The sequence below is a fragment of the Cetorhinus maximus genome, chromosome 3 (genome assembly GCF_964194155.1).
Source record: "Cetorhinus maximus chromosome 3, sCetMax3.hap1.1, whole genome shotgun sequence".
In the NCBI taxonomy this organism is placed as follows: domain Eukaryota; kingdom Metazoa; phylum Chordata; class Chondrichthyes; order Lamniformes; family Cetorhinidae; genus Cetorhinus; species Cetorhinus maximus.
In genome coordinates this window covers 140337445-140360481 of record NC_135881.1, presented here as the reverse complement: position 1 = coordinate 140360481, position 23037 = coordinate 140337445, and the positions used below count along the sequence as shown (strand labels likewise).

Sequence of the window (23037 nt, the reverse complement as noted above, 5' to 3'; positions counted from 1 at the left end):
TATGACATGTTTCAAACAGGAACATGTTTAATGACTCTGCTTTTCAGAACTTGAAAACCAAAGTGATATCTATCCATGGAAAGATAGTAGAAAGTAAATTTTAAAATAACTGGGACTTATTTGAGAATAATTTTCATGGGGTAGAGATAAAACAAGTATTGTTTTCCAATTTTTTTTCCAAGATCGAATATTAGATCTGACCTGTAGACACTTGCTGAATGCACATCTCAGTGGGAAAAACGCAGGAGGAAATATCACTTTTTAACCAGGGGTTTGAAAAGAAATTCTATTGTTATTCCCACCCAGAATGTCAAATTCGGATCTAGAATGTCGATTACCAGGGCCTAAGCCTCCTCTCCATTGCTCTGTTTCTTTCGCTATCTACAATCAATGTGCCCTTCTAAAGGGTTGCTATGGAACTGGTGGGGCCTTTGGAAAAGTTTGCCAAGGGATACCAGTATATTCTAGTAAGAGCCAATTTTTTAACATGGTAGCAGCCAGAGGCTATTCCCTTGCAGAAGATGGTATCAAAAAACATTACCAATTAATTGGTAAAGGTATTTTCCAAGGTAGGAATTCTAAAAGGGATTCTGATAGATCAGAGGACTCTGTTTATATTCAAACTAATAGGAGACCTATGCACTGTTAAAGGTTAAAGCTGTACAAACGTCAGTATATCATCCCCAGACTGACTCAACATAGCGCCCATAAACTACAAAGTTTACCAGCCTGGGAGATGAAAGAAAGAGCAGATCTTATAAATCTGCTAAAGCAATGGGAAGATCCGGAGATGCTTTTATTTCCAATACAGCTTCTACTGGAAAACATTTTATTCCATATACTCTAACAAATCCTTTAATCATCTTAAACACCTCAATTTGATCACCCCTTGGTTTTCTATATTCAAGGGAATAAAAGCCTAGTCCCATGAAACCTGGTCTATATCTATAATTTAACCCTTTTAACCCCAAGATAACTTTCCGTTGCAGTCATCAAATCAGGCAAAATGTAATACAGGCTGTCAATTTGCTATCACCCATCGCTTGCTCACGATAAAAAGTAAAATTATCCCCTTTTCTTTTCTAGTAGGAGGTCTTGTGGTGCAGTGGGTAGCATCACTGCCTCCGAGCCAGAAGCTCTGGGTTCAAGTCCTGCTCCTGGATTTGATGGCCATGGAAGGTGCATCTATCATGTGGCCAAATAGGTCAGTTATCAACCTGTAAATCCTTCCAATATGCCTATGGCAGGCAGTAAGAGTGGGAGAGTCTCCTGGTCAGCCAGGCTTGGTGAAGTGGCACATTGGTGAAGATATAGCCTCTGGCAACTAGCTGTGACCAGTTCCAGGAAAAGCTAGATACAGAAACAGACATAAACATTTGTTTTGTCATCATTTGTCACCAGGTGCGGGAAGCTTCTAAGTATTTTCCAGTGGGAGCATATCTAATTTATATAATAATTCCTCAATCCAATCCCACCACCCTTTCAAGCATTTTGAGTGTTTTTTTTTTCTGTATTCTTTGTAAGTAAGCCACTGAGCTACCCAACCAATCTGCAACAACGGATGGAATTTTCCCAGATTTGCACTAACTGCGGTAACGGGTGGGTAAAATGGAGTCCTACCCGCCGATGAAAATGGTGGGTTTTCACGCCGTATTGTCCCGACCCGCCTCATCATTTATTCACTCCCCTGAAACACGCCACTTCCATGGCTGTCATTCGCCCGCCCACCATCATCCCGCTGTTGCATCACGCCTGCCGCCATCTTTAAAAGGCAGCCACCAGCAAAGCACTCATCGCCACCAGCTCACCACTGCTGCCCAGGAGGCATGGCCAGCAAAGGAAAAAAGGCTGCAGCCCCAGCACCCTCCCGTTTCAATGAGGGGTCCTTCAAGTGACTGCTGGATGCTGTGGAGGGATGTGCTCTACTCCTGCTCTGGCCACAGGGCGGGCAGCAAAGTCACCAACACAGCTTGGGAGGCAGTGGCAGCGGTGGTCAGCGCAAATGCTCTGTAGAGGAGGACGGTCACCCAGTGCCACAAAAGAATGAATGATCTCCTCTGTTCCACCAGGGTAAGTCACTTTTTTCATCACTCCAAACTCACACACTCATGAACCCATCATACATCCAAAGTCACTGCCAGTGCAAGGGACATCACCATTCACTCTTTCACACACACCGTCATTGTCCTCAGCCCGTCCATGGGACCGCTCACCACCGACACAGGCCAGGCATTCTGATCATCTGGTCTGGCAGGCGTGCTGATACACTCTCCCCATCTCTATCCATGCAGGACAAACTGGTACACAACAGGAGGGAAAGGTCACAGACAGGTGGAGGGATGTCGGAGATCAAAGTTCTGTCAGAATTTGAAAACAGAGCCATCCAGCTGGCCAGCGATGACTGGGAATGGTCCTGTGCTGACGGTGAGGTCATCACTGCTCTGCCAAGTGAGGATCCAGCAGTGCAACATCCATCAGACAACCATGCCGTGAGTGACATGTCCTCTTTCACAGGTCACTGCCATGCACTAATTATCGCCTCCTTGCTTTTGCAGGCACATCTGCCAAACCGCCGACAGAGTCCATGACCCAAGGCCTCCAATCAAGCCCCGAAGAAACCTCTGAAGAGGAATCTGAAGGCACCCTCCCTGAAGTCCCATCACAGCGCTTACCCACACCCTCCACTAGTGCAGGGAGACATACTTCGGTGGGATCTAGCTTTAGAGTAGCCTCAGGATCACAATCTGGTGAGCACATTGCACTTTCTCATCCACAACAGGTGAAGGCAGGGACTTCCCAGGTTCCTGGCACTCGGAGGGCTGCTGGAGGCCAGAACATTGCTGAGTCCAAGTCAGATGACGAGCCTCTGGACTTGGTCATGTCACAGTTGCTGGAGCTGCAAAAGCAAGCTCGGGAACATCAGGAAGGGATGTCCACTACACTCTTCAGATTGCAAGGCACGATGGAGGAGTCCGTCCGTCATCAGGCTGATGTGATAGCGCCAGCATTGCAAGGCACCAAGGTCAACACTGGCAGGATGGCAGTGACATGGAGACCTTGGTCCAGGACGTCACTCCTGCACAGCCTCCTGTGCAGGCTGAACTTCATCACTGATGCCTTATATGGCCTACAACAGTGTGTATGTGAGAGGGGTACTGGGCTCACTCTCACTCCAGCTACCCCTTCCACTCACGGAGTCAGCCAGGATCCCTCAGTGACCCATAAGGAGGAGGAACGGCAGGTGCATGCTCCGGGGACGTCCACCCAGGTGACTCTGGGAGTGACCGGCTCATCCGCATCCCATCTTCCTGTGACCTCCACAGATCCAGCTTCACAGGCCGAGGGGGGTGCCACTGCCACACAGCAGGACCCCGAAAGCAGATCAGGGCCCTCCAAGTCTCAGCCCTCCAGAGTAAGCCTGCCAAAGTCATCACAAACAGGATGTCACTGTCAGCAGGCTGCCTCCAGCTCTGCTATGGATGTCTGGGGAGCACCAAGACATAGTGACAGGGTTAGAAAAGTTAAATAAAAGTAGTTGCACAGCCTGTGCATGGGTGTTGATCACTTGTACAAACAGTTCACTATTGTCAATAAACTCCTAAGAATGTCTCCCCGCCTGTGACTCCTTGTTCTGATGAGTAGTGTTCTTGTCACTCAGATGTGAAACCTTTCTGCATAAGATAAAAGGCAGGTGTCTCAGTCCAGGGCCTCTCCCCTGTGCTCTGTGCAGCCTTCAGACTACAGCGATGGTCCAGCCTCTGGAAACATTACTGATGCCTGCACCTCGGCGCTGCTGGTCATTGCTGCCAGAATGTAGTGGGCAGGCACCACAGAGTTCTCTCATTCTCTCTGTGCACTCTCAGCACCTTTAAGGTGGGGCTGGCCCCCATCACACCAGCATTTGCGACCAGTGATGCTGTGCACCAGCTCCTGAAGAGCTAAGGTGCTGAAGGCGGACACAGCATTAAATGCGTCTAAAGTTTCATGGCTGCATCTCTGAGATGACCTTGGTCATGGAGCGCAAGCGAGTTGCCCTCTGCCAGACAGGAGTCAGACATTCTCAGAGACTCTGAAGATCTGTGGAGTGTCCTCACTGCAAGTTGTCATCATCCTCCACTGCATCTCCATGACAGGAGCATACTCACAGAGGGTATGGGCGTTGCTATAAGCCAGACTGGAGTCAAAGGTTTACAACTGCGATGTGAGGATCAATGGGGACACTTCACTGCATGTCATCATCATCCTCCACAAATCTGGCAGCTATGAGGGCCTCCTGAGCATGCCTGCCTTGTCTAGCCAGTGCGAGAGCATCATCCCCATCATCGTCACCACCGAGGACCCCCTCACCCTCATCCCGGTCGGCATCCTCCTCATCCGAGGAGACCCCCAACTCCTCCATTTCCTCCTCAGCCAGCTCATCTCCCCACTGGAGTGCCAGGTTATAAAGGGCACAGCAGACAATGACGATGCATGACACTCTCTGCGGACTGTATTGCAGGGCTCCACCAGACAAGTCCGGACACCAGAACCACATCTTCAGCATCCCGATGGTCTGCTCCACCAAGTTGCGAGTTGCAGCATGAGCCTCATTATACCGTCGCTCTGCTGAAGTCTGAGGCAGCCGCACGGGTGTCATCAGCCACAGCCTCTGCGGATAGCCCTTGTCCCCAAGGAGCCAACCCTGCAGCCTCTGTGGACCCTGGAAGACAGCAAGGATCTGCGAGTGACTCAGGATGTAGGCATCGTGCACAGTCCCTGGAAACCGTGCATGCACCTGCAGGATGCGTTTCTGGTGGTCGCATACCAGCTGCACGTTCAGTGAGTTGAAGCCCTTGCGGTTCATGAAGTCCACTGAGTGTAGCGACGGAGACCTGAGCAACACAGTCAATCGCATCCTGCACCTGTGGGAATCCCGAGATCAGGGCGAATCCAATGGCCCTTGCATCCTGGCTGTCCCGGTTCCGGGTGAAATGCACAAAGTTGTGTGCCATGGAGAAGATGGCACCCATGACCTCATAGATACATTTGTGGGTGGCGGCTTGTGAAATCCCACAGAGGTCACTTGTGGAGCCCTGAAAGGAGCCACTGGCATAGAAATTGAGTGCCGTGGTCACTTTCACAGCCACTGGCCCTCCATGTCCCCTTGGCGCAAAGTCCTGCAGTAAGTGGCAGATGTGAGCCACCAGGGCCCTAGGCATGTGCAGTTGTTGGCGACACTGATTCTCAGTCATCTGCAGGAATGTCAGGCAGCATCTATAGACCCTGGGTGTCACTAGATGCTGACCAGCCTCGTCTCGCTGTCGCTCCTGGGCCGCATGTGCGGGAGCCCCTGCTGCCCCTTCTTCATGAGGTTGCTGCTCCTGCCTTTGAGCAGCCAGGAGCCTCAGTCACTTTCTCCTCAGTCTTCTTCGCTCTCTGTAGGCCATCAGGCCTCCAGCTAGATCACCAGGATCCATGACCCTGACGTTGTCCTCCTGCAGCATGAAAGAGAGGGATGTGGTTATCATGGCTGTACTTAGTGCCTTTCCTGGCCCTGTTTGACCGTCCTTAACGCTTCCCGGAGAGTGCTGGTCATCCCTTGAATGGCCAGAGATGAGTGCACTGCATGGCTGCCCTGTCAGCCTGCGACATAGGGGAGACAGGTCCCAAATGGGATGCTCAGATTGCAAGGGGCTGTGAGCGCCTCCAGCAGTGACTGCTACATGGCCAGTGTTGGTGAGGAGATTGTACAACGTGTGCAGTCCAACTGCTCCACGGTCCAATAAAGTGGTGGCAGACTTGAAGTCTGTGCCAGCGGGGTGGGGGTGTGTGGGAGGTATCGTATGGAGCGTTTGGTGGCCCTATGGTGCCTCCACATTGCTTGCATGGGCTGGCAGGCTAGGAGCCCGACCCCAATCATATCACTGTGGCTGCGCCTGATCTGTCTCAGTTGCAGAGTCATGGTCAGTTTATACAGGTATCCCTAATGCGTGGCCACTTCTCTCGCTTACCCTGCCACCCACCTCGATTGCCTGTGTGTGCAGGATTTGACACCACCCCTGACACACGCACAACAGTCGCCTCAGAGGCTGGCCAGCGCTTCCCCTGGACACCCCTCCCAAAGCAGTCGCCTCCGGGGCCAGGCATCAGTTACACCCCCACCCCCCGACCCCCCTGGCACCCCTGCAGCCTGTAAATAACCGGCAAGCTGTGGAGAACGCTACTGCTCACTCCCCTCAGTTCCCCAAACACTGCTGCTCACTCCCCTCAGTTCCCACACATTGCCTGCGTGCTGTTGTGAAACACGTCGGTGTGCTTTCCCGCCGACATGGACAGACAATACGGTGAGGTTCCAAGTGCCTGGCGGGATGGCCTTTTAATTATATGCTGATGTATTACAATTAGCTCCCTGCCAACTGATGGCGGGAAACGCGGCCCACCATCGGCAGGCTGGCGGATGATCGCGATCTGCCTTCACGCTGTCGTGAAGCAGGTCACAGCATATTTTTCATGCACGCCACCTATCACGCCCGCCGCCAGCTGGCTCGGAAAATTCCACCCGAAGTTTCTAACTGAACAGATATTTGCTCTGACAATCTGGAAAGGAGCTTTGCCTCAGTACTGGAGGTTCTAAAATGTTAAAATATTGTCTCTTAATCAGCAATTTGTAAAATGCTGTTGCAGTAGGTTTACAACTGTGTTTCCTCATTTTCTCCCATGTATAGCATCAGCTAACTATGCCTAAGTCTGCCTTATCAACTAAAGGAAGCTTTTTCTTCAACTGCAAAATTGCATTGCCACCCTTCTGTCTCATGAGACAATGGTTTGTGTCTTAGCGTCAACTCTGTGTTAAACATTGCCTGGAATGGCCCAGGAGCCCCACTCTGGCATGGCAGTCTTTGCCATATTTGCTGCAGAGGAAGACAGTGGGCTGAGTAAATGCAGGATTCCTTGATGTCTGAGTTCTCCTGGCCCTTTTCTCAGCCAGCTGAGTTTTTCATTTCTGCTCGCCTCTTCCAATGCCTCCAGAGGTCACGGCATCAACAGCTGTCCCTCAGTTGTCAGTGTCAATATCCGCCATCTTCATATCGCGCTAGCAGGTGTCCTTGTAACGGAGCATTATGAACACGGAGAAGGTCGTGACCCAGTTGCCAGTTCAAGGTGCAGAAGGTCTTTGGGCATAAGGCTATCACCCATCCAATGAACATGGCCAAGCCAACTCAGATGTTGTTGGCTTAGTAATGAGAGCATGCTGATGGGATTAGCATGCTCCAAGACCACAGAAACCATACTGGAGTTTGGGGTAGATGTGTTCAACCGCAGAAGGTGCAACACCTGCCCCTTTACTTCCCCTCTCCTCACCGTCCAAGGACCCAAACACTCCTTTCAAGTGAAACAGCAATTCACTTGCACTTCCCTCAATTTAGTCTACTGTATTCGTTGCTCCCAATGCGGTTTCCTCTACATTGGAGAGACCGAACGCAGACTGGGTGACCGCTTTGCAGAACACCTTCGGTCTGTCCACAAGCATTACCCAGACCACCCTGTCACTTGCCATTTCAACACTCCACCCTGCTCTCATGCCCACATGTCCATCCTTGGCCTGCTGCATTGTTCCAGTGTAGCTCAACGCAAACTGGAGGAACAGTACCTCATCTTCCGACTAGGCACTTTACAGCCTTCCAGACTGAATATTGATTTCAACAATTTTAGATCATGAACTCTCTCCTCCATCCCCACCCCCTTTCCAATCCCCCCCTTTTTTTCTCAATAAATTATATAGATTTTTCTTTTCCCACCTATTTACATTATTTTTAAATGTATTTCCATCCATTGTTTTATCTCTACCTTTTAGCCTTTTTCGATTCCTTCACCCCACCCCCACTAGGGCTATCTGTACCTTGCTTGCCCTGCTTTCTACCCTTAATTAGCACATTCCTTAGATAATATCACCACCTTCAACACCTCTTTGTCCTTTTGTCTGGGACATCTTTTGGCTATCTCCACCTATCACTAGCCCTCTATCCAGCTCTACTTGTCCCCCCCCCCCGCCATCACCCCCCCCCCCCCCACCAAACCAGTTTATATTTCACCTCTCTTCTATTTTTCTTAGTTCTGTTGAAGAGTCATACGGATTCGAAACGTTAACTGTGTTCCTCTCCGCAGATGCTGCCAGACCTGTTGAGTTTTTCCAGGTATTTTTATTTTTGAATCAAATAAGGTAATTGTCTGTATCTGTGCTTTTCTATGTACATAAAGCTAATTTGTATAGCTATCAAGCAGTTTCATCCACTCCAAGGTAACAGTTTCAAGTGGCAACTTCCTCAGGTGTCAGTACTAGAAGTTAGAGAGGGTGTTACCCAAATTTACCTCATCTAATGGGGGCCTTGTTGGGGGATTTTTTGTAGTGTGTATATTCTGTCATTTTGACTTCAAAGACATCAGGAATTATATCTTTGTCCACATCAATGATTGAGCATTGTTTTCAAACAATAAACTCTTTTTCTTTAGCTGCAGATGATAACTATAATTAACTACCCAAAAACAAATGATTCTTATATTTTGCCCAATTTTTCACTTTATTTTAGTTAAGGGAATATTTTTGAACCTGTTGCATCCCAATCAAGAAACAAAATCTGGTGAATAATTTTAAAATAACCAAACCTAGCACCTCGTATTCAGAATTCCGGAGTGATGTCTATTCACCATATTTTGGTCATATCCAGATTTGCAGTGAGAAAAGTCAAAACCAAATTTAGTGCTATTATTTGCCACACACACACAAAGTAAAATAGATCAAAAGAAATCTAAACAACAGTTTAGACTACAAGAACTAAAATAAAAATCATTGGCAGATGGATACCAAACACTGGGCACTGACAATTGACAAAGTACCCAGGGGGGAAACCTATAAATTTACCAAATCATTAGTTTTTTTGTATATTGGTTGAGTGGAATAACTGAATTCATAACATATTTTACTTTAGCATAAGATATTGGCTCAGAACTTCCGCGGTGTGGCAATCACTGTCAGATTGTCATTCCATTCCTTTTCACTTATCCAAGTCTGGAACTGCAAATGCACATTTCTCACCCAGACTTCCAAACCAGGCCTGGTGAGAAATGTGCAGTGCAGCAACTACTGGAGTCCTTTCTGTGCAGGGCAGGATCGTCGGGGTAAGTGAAGCCACGCCTCCCCTTTTTATGGCACTAGCTGCCGTAAACTGAGTAAGTTTAAAGGTCCCAGCAACTCTGAAAAGAGAGAAGGTAATTGTGTAAGGAAGTGGGTAGGGTGGGTCTAGGTGGGTGGGTGAAGGAGGGTAGTCGGGGGATGGGGGGTCAGTACCTTAGTTATCCAGGAGTTGGAAGAGGTTTTAATCCTTCCAAATTTTCCTGGATAACTATTCTGCTAAGAGAGTCAGAACCCCCCCAAAGTTTCTGATTTAAATCGGAGTTTCAGATGGTTCCAGGTGCAGGGTAATTGCCCATCAGAAGTTTAAACTTGTGTAGGAACTTCTATGCGGTCCCCCAACATTTCTTCTGGGGTATCTCTGGGATACGAACCCCTGGGAATGGAAGATCTGGGCCATTATGTTAAAGTTTTACTGAAAGATACCTATACATTTTCATAGTAATTTAACAACAAACAGGATTCATTCCTACCTGCATGTTAGTCTTTGCTTTACCAGTGCAGTAAAAATCTCCAAAAAGAGTTTGTGATGAGGATGACTACTAAATTTTCTTTCATTCTTATAACTGACACTGTAGTGAAGGAATAGAAAGAAAAAAATTGAGAGAGAATAAATTCACTAGCAACATGTTTTATATGATATAAAATCATAAAGTTCTTTTGTTCTTTTATAAATTTGTCATTTTCAAACTTTATATTGGTAATGCCACTTTTAAAGCATGCTGTACAAAACTGAAGTAGCAAGGACAGCATCCCTTAACATATCGGTAGTGATGAATTTTAAAATATAATCTACTTTGTCTGTACAGCCAAAGAGTTAAATATTCACACTGTTTCAATGTTTAATATTCCAGCCGTGCATTTATCATTACTTTGGAATAATTTGATGAGGGTAGCCAATTCTGAGAGGAGTGATAGCTCTTATAACCAAACTCTGTACTCAGGATACTTCTCTATGAACTAAATTAAAGTAAAACAAACAATTTAAAATTGAAATTATTGCTATGTTCTAAAACAGAAGTGTGGTGAAATAATCAGTTTAACTTACTCTCAGGGTAAGCAGAGTTCACTGTTCTCAGGTATGTTTGATAAATACAAACATTCACCATCACATTAATCTTTAACTGTTCATTTTAAGGTTATAGACCAAACATTATCTATTCATCCCATGGTATGGCATAGTTCCAAATAGTATCTCTGTATTTTAAATTAACAACAGAATATATCCAAGTGCAACACCTCCTCCTCTCACCAAGCATCTTTTAATTTATGTTAAAAATGTGCCACAGGCTGCAGGCACTGAAGATGTGAACTAAAGTCAGGTGGCCCTGTTTATGGAACGTAACAGCTGTATTAAACTGATGCAGTAGGACATCAGTGATCTTAATTGGGTATTATACACTAAGTTCTAAATAATTAGAAATTTTAAAAAGAAACAGCAGTGAAAAATGCCACAGTGATAGGATGCAGTTTTATTTCCTATGCTTTGCTGTGTTGTAAGTTTAGCATCAATGTGGGACGGTGTGAAATGAAAGTCAACTGCACACAGGTAGAGATGGTGATGTTATGATCCTAGTAATGATACTTGTTAGGATCTAGCTTGATAGATCACAATCATTTACAGAATATAATGTGTGGAAGAACAAGGGCAAGGGAATAACAGCAGGACCTCAAGATTAAACTGAAGCACCAAAAGAATCTTTACTAAACAAACTTGAACAAAACAAAGATGAGCAATAATGACTTAATAGATACACTGAGCAAATAAGATAACGATTCTAAACAATATGAGCATCTACCTTAAAGTCAATCCAACAGACTTCGCCCAGCTTAATCTTTTTACTGTGGCTTTCACTTGGATAGGCTTTTAAACATACTCATTCTCCGGAAAGCAGTTTTTTTTTTCCCCTTTGGGTATGGCTGCCATAGGAGGTTAAACAGTATGGGAGTGACATGTAAAGCAAGAAATGTTAGCTGAGGTATTGTTGTTGTTTGTCTTTCAAGGCATAGATGACCATGTTCATCATCTGAGGTTTTTGGTAGTGTTCCGATGGGTACGTAGGTGACTGCTAAGGCCAATTTGCACCTGGAAGGTTCTGCTGCAAATAGGATAGGATGCCACAGATTACAGAATTGTTACAACACAGAAGGGGGTTGTTCAGCCCATCATGTCTGCGTTGGTTCTCCAAATAAGCAATTCAACTGGTGCCATTCTCCCACCTTCTCCCTGTAACCCTGCTCATTCTTCCTTTTCAGATAATAATCCAATTCCCTCTTGAATGCCTTGATTGAAGCTGCCTCCATCACACACTCAGGTAGCGCAAACCAGATCTTAATCACTCACTGCATGAAAAGTTTCTCATGTCTCCACTGGTTCTTTTGTGAATTACCTTAAATCTGTGCCCTCTCGCTCTCAATCTTTCCACTAATGGGAACAGTTTTTCCTGATCTATTGTCTCCAGGCCCCTTATGCTTTTGAATACCTCTATCAAATCTCTTCTCAACCTTCTCTTCTCCAAGGAAAACAGTCCCAACTTCTTCAATATATGTCACTGAAGTTCCTCATCCCTGGAACCATTCTCATGAATCTTTTCTGCACTCTTGATATTGTCTTCAAATCTTTCCTAAAGTGTGGGGTCCAGAACTGGATGCAATACTGCAGTTGAGGCCGAACCAGTGTGCTATACATGTTTAACATAACCTCCTTGCTCTTGCGCTCTATGCCTGTACTAATAAAGCCTAGGAAACTGTATGTTTATTAAACACTCTCTCAGCCTGCCCTGCCACCTTCAGTGACTTATGCACACATGCACACAGGTGCCTCTGCTCCTGCATCCTCTTTGGAATCTTACCCTTTATTTTATTTTGCCCCTCCACATGCTTCCTGCCAAAAAGAATCACTTCACACTTCTCTGAATTGAACTTCATCTGCCCCTTGTCTGCCCATTCCACCAACTTGCCTATGTCCTTTTGTAGTTCAACACTATCCTCGTCATAATTCCCAATGCTTCCAAGTTTCATATCATCCGCAAATTTTGAAATTGTGCCCTTTAGGTCATTAATTTACATCAGAAAGAGCAAGGGTCACAACACAGACCCCTGAAGTCCATTTAAAATCTTCCTCCAGTCCAAAAAACATCCATTAACTACTACTCTGTTTCCTGTCACTCAGCCAATTTCATATCCATGTTGCTACTGTCCCTTTTATTCTGATGATTGAGTTTTTTCTGGTTCGGGAACTTCCTCTCCTTGCATTTTCTCTCTGCCTTTGAAATGCACCTGCTTTCAAAGAAGGGTGCACCACTTTTTATTTGGTTGCACCAGGTGCAGCGTCCTGGGTGAGCTTATCTCAGGACTTGAAGTTGATAAATCTCCTAAATGAAGCCTTCAGAGTGCCCTTGCAGCGTTTACTTTGACTGCGTCCAAAACTAGAGCTATCCACAGAAGATTCGCTTTGGTAAGTGAGTGTTGGGCATTCTGGCTACATGACCAGCCCAACTCAATTGTGACTGTCTCAATATAGTTGGCATGCCAACTCGGGTGAGCATCTCAGTGTCTGCTATTTTGTCCTGCCATCCAATCTTCAGAAGCTTCCAAAGGCAGGTCAAGTGAAAATGGTTGAGCTTCTTGACATGAGCCCAAGCACACAGCTTAAGTTTGCATGTGTAGAGCAGAGTGGGCGAGACTATTGTTCTATAGAGTTACAGTTTGGGAGGCAAACTTACTCCTCTTCATTCCCAGACTGATGTTTGAAGTCTTCCGAAGATTACTCTTGCTTTGGCAATTCTTGCATATGTCTCGTTGTCAAGATAGACAGCTTGAGTGTGATTTAAGTGAATTAATCCATTGAGAACAGAAAGTCAGTGCTGTTTCAGAAAAGGTTGAGGAACCACTGGTATGGTGTTTGCAGTTAGACAGCTCCAGGAGAAATGCCCAGAACAGAACATAGGCCTCTGCACTACATTTGTTGACCTGAGCAAGGCCTTTGACATGGTCAGCCATGAAGGCCTTTGGAAAGTAATGGAGAAATTTGGCTGCCCTGAGAAATTCATCACAATGGTTTAACAGTTCCATAGCGATATGTTCGCGTGTGTCCTGGATGTTGGTGACCCATTACTAGTCACTAACGGTGTTAAACAAGGCGACGTACTAGCGGCAACCCTCTTCAGCATGTTTTTCTCCACCCATGCTCTCCAATGCCTTCCATGGTGGTGATCTGGCATCAAAATCAGATATCACATGGGCAGGAAGCTGCTCAATCTGAGATGACTCCAGACAAAGACCAAAGTTTCCAAGGGCATTCTTCGCAACTTCCTGTTTGTCGATGACTGTACACTAGCTTCCAATTCAGACCTTGACATGCAGTTTGGCAACGAACATCTCCAATGCATGTGACAACTTCGGCCTTTTAATCAGCATGAAAACAACTGAAGTAATGTATCAACCTGCTCCAGAAAAGTCCTATCTTGAGCCCAAGGTTGCAGTCAATGACCAGCTTAGATGATAAGAGGACAAGGAAAACTCTGGGACTGAGACAGTTAGTGAAAAGAAGCTAAGAGAGGAGCTGAGTAGAAGAGTGAGGGGCAGCAGACCATAGAGCGGCACAAAATAGCCATCACAACTTTGGAAATATTAAGGTTTTTAGAAAATATAAAGGCACAGCAAAGAGAATGCATCAGTGGCTGATGGAAAGACAAATACATTCTGGAAGGAAAATTATTAACAGGAAATGGGGGGATGGTGAAATAAAACAAGATCATCAAGCCGAACAGAGAGCAAAAGAAACTATGAAAATAGGGAAGACGAGATAAAGATGAAATGAAGATGTTCATATTTAGGCAATTGAAAAGTGAGACATGTGCAAGAAAAACAGGATAGTAATAATAATGTTTTTCACCATATCAAGATTATCCAATTATAGGTAATCCATGTGATCTAAGCTTTCAGAATGCATCCAGGATGGCTTCCTAGATCAGCATCAGCGAATATAACCGAGTTCACTTTGTATAAATTATTTAGACTTTGGCATAAGGAGCACAATTTCAAAATTTATTACTGACACTTTTGTTTGGCAAAGTGAGGCAGAATGTAAAGTATGTCAGGGAGACGCTGGCAACTTACATGAATGAGCGAGTAATTTAACATGAACGAGTATGAATGTTGGGAGGAGAAACAAGAAATAGGATTCTACACTCAATCGAAAGGCATTGAATGGTCTGGATGAACAGAGTACTAGGAATTTTAACACACAGGGAAGAATTTTTTGGTTGGCATGCGGGCGCACATCCGACACGTCCGAGCGAGAAATAAAACGGGTTGACATTGGCCGAGCGTGCCGACTTCAACGTGCACTCTCGCAATATTTCGCTAGGCGGGTGCGTGATGAAGACAGAGGCGCGCTCGCCATTAATTAAGTGGCCAGTTAAGGCTCTCGAGACACAAATTGTCTTGGAGTTTACGTAGCCCATGCAATTTTTCAGGCCATTGCACTGGCTAAACGAGCAGGCCACATTTTCAAAAACCTCATCCACGGGCAGGATAAGAGGGGTCAGTGAGCTTGTAAATGCGATTAGCTTGTAGTTTAGAATATAACTTGCTGCTGCTTGCTTGTGTGAACAGTACATCTTCATTTCGCTTCAGAGCTGCTTTGACAGAAATAAGAGGCTTCAGTTCAGGACTCTGTGTTGTTTTCCAGGCTCCCAGAGGATTCATACCATTTTGAGCCCTCCGGGTATCAGGCAGCCTTCCCTTACCCTATGAATGGCGATTGTAGTGTCCGTTGGAGGCACCAGCTCTGAAGGGGAAGAGAGGGCAAGAAGGAGGAGGAGGCCAGGTGTCCCAATGCAGCTTCCAGAAAAGCGACCTGTGGAAGGAGAGGCGCAGGGCCAGAAGGAAGTCCAAGGTGGAAGGAGCCACAGAAGACGCCACTATCCTGCTGCCAGGGTTTACAGATGGCGATGTAACTACCTCAATATGTCTGAGGTGCAATGCTGAAGGAGGCTCCGCCTCTTAAGGGAGACAGTGACCTCCATCTGTCAGAGAATCGGCCCTGAGATCAGCTCCAACCGTGTGGTCAGACAACCCATGCCAGTGGCTCTGAAGGTCATGGTCGCCCTCAACTTCTATGCCTCCGGCTCTTTCCAGGGGTCAGTGGGGGATCTTTGTGGAGTCTCCCAATCAGCTGTCCATAGTTGTGTCAAGTTGGCGACAGACGCTCTGTTCAGGTGTGCATTAACTTTCATTCACTACCGTATGGACGAGGCCAGCCAGGCAGAGCGAGCCAGAGGCTTTGCAGCGATTGCTGGATTCCACCACGTCTATGGTGCAATCAACTGTACACATGTGGCCATCAAGGCGCTAGCAGGTGAGCCCAGTGCCTTCGTCAACAGGAAGGGCTTCCACTCCATGAGCGTGCAGATTGTGTGTGGCCATAGGATGCAGATTCTGCAAGTCTGTGTAAGGTACCCTGGCAGCTCCCATGATGGTTACATCCTGAGACACTCCCAGGTGCCAAAGCTCTTCAGTACTCCAGCCAGACTGGATGGATGGCTGCTGGGTGACAAGGGCTATCCCCTCAAAAGGTGGCTCATGACGCCTCTCCACCATCCAAGAACAGTGGCAGAGCAGCGGTACAACAGGAGCCACGGCTCCACAAGGGCGGTAGTAGAGAGAGCCATAGGTCTTCTCAAGATGCGCTTCCGCTGCCTGGACTGTTCAGGGGGTGCGCTCCAATACCCCACAGATTGTGTGTCATTGATAGTGGTTGCATGCTGCGCTCTCCACAATCTGGCACTGGAAAGTGGGGGTGCAGTGGAGGAAGAAAATCTTGATGCAGCTGCACAGGCAACAGATGATGAGTCCAGTAGTGAGTCCAAGGATGAGCACAGACAGAACGCTGAGGGCATAGACGCTGACCCGGGCAACCTCCAGGGAGGCAGGGGCACCCAGGACGCTTTGATCCAACGCTCCTTCAGCTAGCCTACTAAATAAGAACCACCACCACATGCCAGGACTGCAGGCTCCATACTTGATCCCTGACAGGAATATTTGCTTGGTCAACAACATGCACTATGTGCCATTTCAATAAAGTTTAATGAGAAACAAGTTACTCATAACATCATGGCTTACCCCGCACCTGCAGAACAAATGTTGTACAAAAACACATTTAATGAAATGGTGCCTGGCATACAATCCACAAATTAACATTGACAGGTGTTATCCATCATGCCAATAAACCATGAACGTAAAAGTGGGCGAAACAAATATCATCCGTGATCAGGCCATGTTGTGATTAAGATGTTTTAAGATTGCGGTTGCAGTTGCTACGTCTAGGTGCTCCCCACTTGCTGACAGCCTGCTCACTCTGCTGTCCTCTGGCGCGTGGAGCCTGTGCTAGCCCCACCTGGGTGGGAGCGGCCAGTGCCACAGCTGGCATCTCCCAAGTCACTGCAGCCTCAATGGATGCCACGGCACAGGCAGATGGGCGGAGGAGCTGCTGCCCTCAGCTGGAGCGCCCTGAGAGGAGCCCGCAGAGACGACAGGCAGCTTGTGCGCCAACGTGAGGTCGCTCTGGACCTCCCTGCTCACCATTAATGGGCACCTAGCTGGGATACTGGGTGTCCAATCCATCTCCCACACTGACAGTGACCACCTGAAGTTATTGCCGGTGTGAGGGCCTGCAGATCCGAGCGCATCCCAAGGAACCCAGCTCCTGGAGGAGCCTCTCCATGAGAGTTGCCACTCTCTCCATGCAGGAGACTTTGCGCTCAGCCATGAGGGTCAATGCATTGCTCATGCTCCGCAAGGACTCCTCCACTACAGAGACAATAGCACGCATTCCCTCAAGTATCTCCGCCAGATCTTCCCACCCTGCTAGATGTCCAGCATCTGCTGCCTCATGGATGACTCCAGAGGCACATCATCAGCCACCGACTGAACATTATCCTGGTCCCCAGCACTCCTCCAACTGCCGGCGCCCTGGGCACTCTCTGCCTCCGCCTGCACCTCAAGCAAGTGTGAAGTGCCCTCACCAATGTGCACCGAGATAGTAGCTAGCGATCTAATGCCCACCGAGGTGCTGGTATCTGCGCTGGTGCCTATTTGGCAGAGAAGGTGTGACGCTGGTGCGTTGTGATGGGTGTTGTCCTCAGGGGTCAGGGGTGGGCCTTCAGGTTTTTCATCCCGATGGGCTGCTGGTGGGCCTGAAAGGAAGAACAAGGGCATGTTATTAGTTGAAGTCATTACACTATTACTGTGCATGACTGGCACCCGGATGAGACAGAGATATGCATCAGGGTGCCCTCAACTTTCCATTATCAATGGGGATTCCAGGTTCGAGGCTCACATCAATAGAGAGACTACAGTGGAATGATTGCAATTACAGACATTCGCACCTCAGTGCACTGCACTCTTACCTCCCTATGGCACCCCAACCTCACTGCAACTGGCTGACCTAAGCGCATGGCGGGTCTCCAGCTCCAGGGCTTCCTGCTCAAACCAAATGAGGATGAGTAGGTGAGGGCAGTTCCCTGCCTGTCCGCGACCTCTCTGCATTGTTATGGGATGTTTTCTCCTGAAAAGATAGAGGAGCATTGATTAGTCCACCCTGTACCTGCAGCGCTATTGCAGCCTGGCCAACCCCACCTGAGGAAGACCTCACAGGGCTCAGGTGATTCGTGACCCTGGAGCCGCTCAGTCAGTCCAAGCAGCCAGGGCTCACCCCCATACCCAGATGCTGCTTCTTTGACATTTGTCACTCACACTCTCAGACCTCTGAGGTCCAAGGGAGGGATGGACAGCTCTCAACTGCTCTGCAAAGTAACCTATGCCGACATGGTACTCACCCTTCCCGATCACAGGAGATTGTGGAAGCACTTCCGGCACTGCACCCATGTGCACCTCACCACATTGTGGCTGCTGACACTGGATGCCACCTCCTCCAAGGTCTTTTTGGTGAGGTGGGGGCCTCCTCCTGCCGTCCCCGGGGACAAGGATTTCTCTCCATGCTGCCACCTCCTCCAGGAGGGCAGCAAGGCACTCATCAGAGAAACACGAGGTCGAATGCCCCGCCGAACTGCCCTCCTGCCTGCCCTGTCTACCCGCAATGCTGTCCAATACGAGTTCAATGTCCTTTGCTGGCAGCCTTCTAATGGCTGCCGTGGCCGCATTTGGATCGGCCGCTGGGTCGCCATTGGACCCAGCGGACACTGAACGCCCGCCCCCACCCGCCCCTTCGCACGCATTCCGCAGCCGTGTCTTATGCTGGGTGGGCCTTAATTGGCCAGCCCGCATAAAATTGCAGTGCAGGGCCGATCGTGGGCGGCGGTCGGGTTCCCGACTGCCCCTGCCGAGCACCCCCGTAAAGGGCAAAATCCTGCCCATAATCCCCGATAAATATGTTTGCAGATAGACACACCATAAAGAGCCATAAAGTATACCAGATGTAATAAATTTATACAAAGCATTATTTATGCCATACTTAGAACACTGGGTGTAATTTGGGGAACCCAAATATAGTAAAGCCATAGAAAGCATAAACCATTGGTTCACCTTGATGATACTTGGGTATGGGAAACTATAGCCAGGATTTTCCGGTTGGTGAGCGGGGGCGGGGCCCGCTCGCCAACACAAAAAATGACGTGAGATGACGTTGGGCGGAACTCCCAACGTCACCGCGCCCCATTTCAATTTTCAGGCGGGGGCTCAGCAACATCAGCTGTGCGCACGCCGAACTGTCAATGGCCAATTGAGGCCATTGACAAAGTCATTAAAGTAATTAGTGGACCTGCCCGTCCAACCTTAAGGTTGGCGGGCAGGCCGGGAGCCTTGGCGGGCATTAGAAAAAGCATGAAACCTCATCCACGGGTGGGATGAGGTTTCATGTAGGTAATGAAAGTGTATTTGAAAGTGATGGACATGTCCCAACTCATGTGACAGTGTCACATGAGGGTACACATCAGGGAAATTTTTTTTCTCTATTTTTAAGCTTTTTTATTGTGGAGCCGATCTCCCTGAGGCAGCACCAAGCATGCGCGAAAGAGCGCACTCTCGGCTCAGGGAATATCCCCCCACCCGCACAGGGAACGCATAGAGCTTCCTGGCAGACGTCACGCTGGGCGGGCCTTAATTGGCCCACCCACGTAAAATGGCTGCGCGCCCCCAATCAGGGGCGCCGATCGGAGGCACGCCTCCACGCGCCCACTCCTAAGCTCCCCCCCCACCCCGACAGAGGGAAAATTCTGCCCTGTAGTTATAAGGAAGGGCTTAAGCTAGTAAGAGTTTCAGACTGGAGAAGATTGTTATGCATCTAACCCACCTATCCACAGTATTCCCTTGGTACATTTCTAATAATCCTGAATGCCATTCATTGACAAGAACCTGTCCAGTTCCTTCTTGAGTTCAGCAAAGGATGACGAAGAAATTGATGGAGAGAGAGATCCGGTTTCCAGCCTAAAGACATGAAAATGGATGAAATGCACATGTGCACCATCTTCCGTCCGGCACATGTGCAGGAGACCCGAAGCCCGCTGGGAACTGAAGTTCCTGGCCGCTGAACTTCCAATTACAGTAAGTATTTTGAGTTTTATCACACTAAAACGATAGTAGATGCATTGTCTTTGATCTTCCAGAATTATTGAGATTTTAGAAACATCCTCGCTGATTGGAGGTATTATAGTGATGAAATAGTGTAAGTAATAAGTTTGAAATCCTCGTGTGGCCATTAATTGGGTCAAGGTTAATTGGGTTAGCTGGAATAATAGGACCACGGAAACTCTGGGCGGGATTCTCCCATCCGGGATTAAGTCCCATGGCGGGGTTGGGGAGTATTTCCTGCTGCGGAGGCTGACAGGAAATCCCACAGTATCTTCCAGCCCCAAGGTACTTAATTATGCATCCAGGGGTTTCACGCCGTCTTCCGTGGCAGGGCGGGCTTGATGGCATGTGCCCCACCATCTAATTAAACCAAAAGCAGAGAAGTCTGCAAGTTTATCTGCCGGCCCAGCTCCGAAATTTAGTGATGCCTCCCTGCGCATCTTCCTGGACCATGTCAAGGTGCGCAGGAATGTGCTCTACCCGCCTAATGGGAGGAGGAGACCAAGCAGAGATACCAATGCTGCATTGGCGCAGGTGGCTGATGCTGTCAGTGCCCGGGGATGCACAAGAGGTCAGCAACACAGTGCTGGAAGAGGAGGAACAACCTTATTCGCTCCACCAGGGTGAGTCTCATCAGATGGTCGCATAAACCACAAAGGCTCCAATATGTCAGGGTCCAAGGCCCAGTGAATGGCATGTCCTGCCTCACAGCCCCATTTCAGTGCATCCACACGGTGGTGGAGTGCACACTGAGTCTCCTTCATCCTTCAGCAGACATGGAACACTGCATGGAAAGGGGTGGGGGTTTGGGGTGAAGGGGAGGAATCAGTTTAGGTGCAGACAGAACTAGCAACCTCTGCAAATCACATGCCTGTCTGAGCCTTCCCCTTGCATGTGGATGTGCTCAGTGCTCTGGAGGGAGTTGATCCACAAGCTTTATGCCCAATTCACACCGGTGATGACCAGCCACAAGAGTGGGTTATCTTATGAGGGGAGTAATTTCCACTGCTCCAATCCGTGCAACATGCAACTCCCCTTTAACATTCTTTTCTCTTTCAGCAGGAAAAGATCTGACACAACCAGAGAGAGCATGAGAAGGCAGGAGGCGGGGAGGCGCTCATTTCTCAGGACTCTCAGAGTTCGAGAGGGTATCTGAGTTTGCAAGAGTGGAGTGGGACTGAACCATTGGTGATGGGGAGCTTGGACTTGGGCATCCACCTAATAAGGATTCAACCATTCAATGCAAACCTAAGGGTTGAATGTGCCTCCATGTTGGAGGCAGCTGATGATTTCACTTACACTCTCCTCTCTCACTCACAGGTGCCTGCAGGAAGAGACCAAGGCCCGAGGAGGAGGAGGAGGGCTCCCTATCAGGCCTCAGCCCCAGCCCAAAGATGAGCAGGAGGGAGCAGAAGAGGAGAGCTCCACACCTATAGTGGCGTCACAGCAGTCATTTGCACCCTTTACCAGCTCAGGAACAAGTGGGTAGTAGTGCTGGTTTAGGAAGGATCTCTCAATTTGGTGGTGTCCGCAGCAGGAGGAGGCAGCTTCAGCCAAGCTCTCTAGGTCTTAGAGGACTGCTGGGGAAAAGTCATCTGTGAGATCTGAGTCAGATGACGAGCCTCTGGAATCAGCCTTGTAATTCATGGTGGAGAGTCAGCAAGAGGCGAGTGAATATCATGCAGAGCTGTTGGAAGCCCTCAACAGAGTGGCATGCGAGTCGGAAGATTCCGACTGCTGCTCTATGATGAAGTGTTGCCCACATGTGTGTGCAAGGAGGTCTCCGTGGGGAGGATGGCGGACGCCATGGAGACCCAGGTCCAGCAGAATGCCCAGTTTTTTGCCAGAGATGTGAGCAGACCTGCACTCCATCGCAATAGCCATGGGTGAGTTCCTGGAGTGGCAGTGAGAGGAAAACGGGGCACTTCAACCTCCCTGCAAGTGTTCTTTCTCCTCAAGGAGTAAGGCCGCGGCCTTTGAGCACCCAAAGGGAGGAGCAGCACCTGGTCATCCCTGGGTCATCCACTCAGGAATCTCAAAGGTTGTCCGTTCCCTCTGAATCCTGTTTGCCTGTGACCCCTTCAACCTTGTCCTCTGTCAACACAGAGGGAGCAGCTGGCCCACAGGACAGCCAAAGGAAGCCAGGGCCCTCCAGGCTTTGGCTCACCAGAGGACAATTGCTGCAGTGATCAAAGAAAATAGTGCAAACAACTCCACAGGCTGTCTCCACCCCTGCTGCAGATGTCAGGGTAGCACCTAGAAGAAGTGGTAGGCCAAGAAAAGTCACGAAATTTTGATTATGTGGTTACACAGGCGAACACAATATTGTCACAGATTAATCTGCAAATTTATTCACTTTTTACTGCGTAATGTCTGCTGTTTTCTTTCAGTGTCATTATATGGGCTTTGCAAGGCCTCCGCCCCCCTCCACCAGGAATTCAGCTGCATGCAGCTGGACCACAAGTGATTCCGGAGGGAGAAGTCTCTGTGACAGGGCCTTTCAGAGCCTCGTGCAAGCACACTACAACGGATGCGGAGACTTCATCCATCACACTTATCTCACTGGTCCTGAGCATTTTCAATCCTGCCTGCTGGGGTTCCCTTTCAGTTGTCCAGCTGAGATGACCTGCATCGGCGCCCACATTGGTTGCATTCCCATGCAGCACCTATGCCTGTCCAACACGAGGCTCCACTCGGTTTCGATTTGACTACCATGGTAGTCATGACCTTCTTCATGAGCTTCACCCACCATTTCCCCAATAAACATCGAACCTCCCCCACCCACCCAGCATAACCTTCAACCTCCTCACCGTCAGCTTCTAGCTCGGACCCTTCGAATTCCGGAATGTCCAGGTAAATGTGCATGTTCCCTTCCTCCCCGGAGAGTCCCACACACCCCCTTCCTCATTGACCTCCCTGACCTCCTCCTTCCCACCCTCTGTGTCCGTGTGATCCTCCATGTCCCCACCAACAACCCTTGCAGCCCCTTCTACTGATCCTGTTGAAACTTCACCCTCCCACCCCCCTCTGCCCCCTGTTACCCTAACCATCCCGTCCTACCATGCCCATCCTGAGTTCACTCCCCAAACTCCATCAACCCCTCTCTATGAGCACGTTCACCTGGACATTCCCCCCGACTCCTCCTTCGCCGCTCATCCATACCTCCCCATGCCAAAGTCCCTGGAAGAAAGTTGACATCTATGCTGAAGTCCCTGGAAGCCCAAAGCCACAGATACGTGAATACCTCCCACCTTCTGAAAGCTGCTTTTCAGAGG

At 48.5% G+C, this 23037-nt stretch overlaps 1 protein-coding gene across 1 annotated transcript in view; it reads right to left on the bottom strand.

The window, feature by feature from the left end:
• The window catches only part of nek10 (NIMA-related kinase 10), a 348724-nt gene extending 336534 nt beyond the window's left edge, over positions 1 to 12190 (bottom strand). The window contains exons 1-2 of the mRNA XM_078535698.1: positions 12139 to 12190; positions 9643 to 9748 (exon numbers count right to left, since the gene is read on the bottom strand). Coding sequence (XP_078391824.1) covers positions 9643 to 9748; positions 12139 to 12190 — 158 coding nt within the window. The remainder of the gene's footprint in view (positions 1 to 9642; positions 9749 to 12138) is intronic.
• Between the last annotated feature and the right edge of the window lie 10847 nt (positions 12191 to 23037).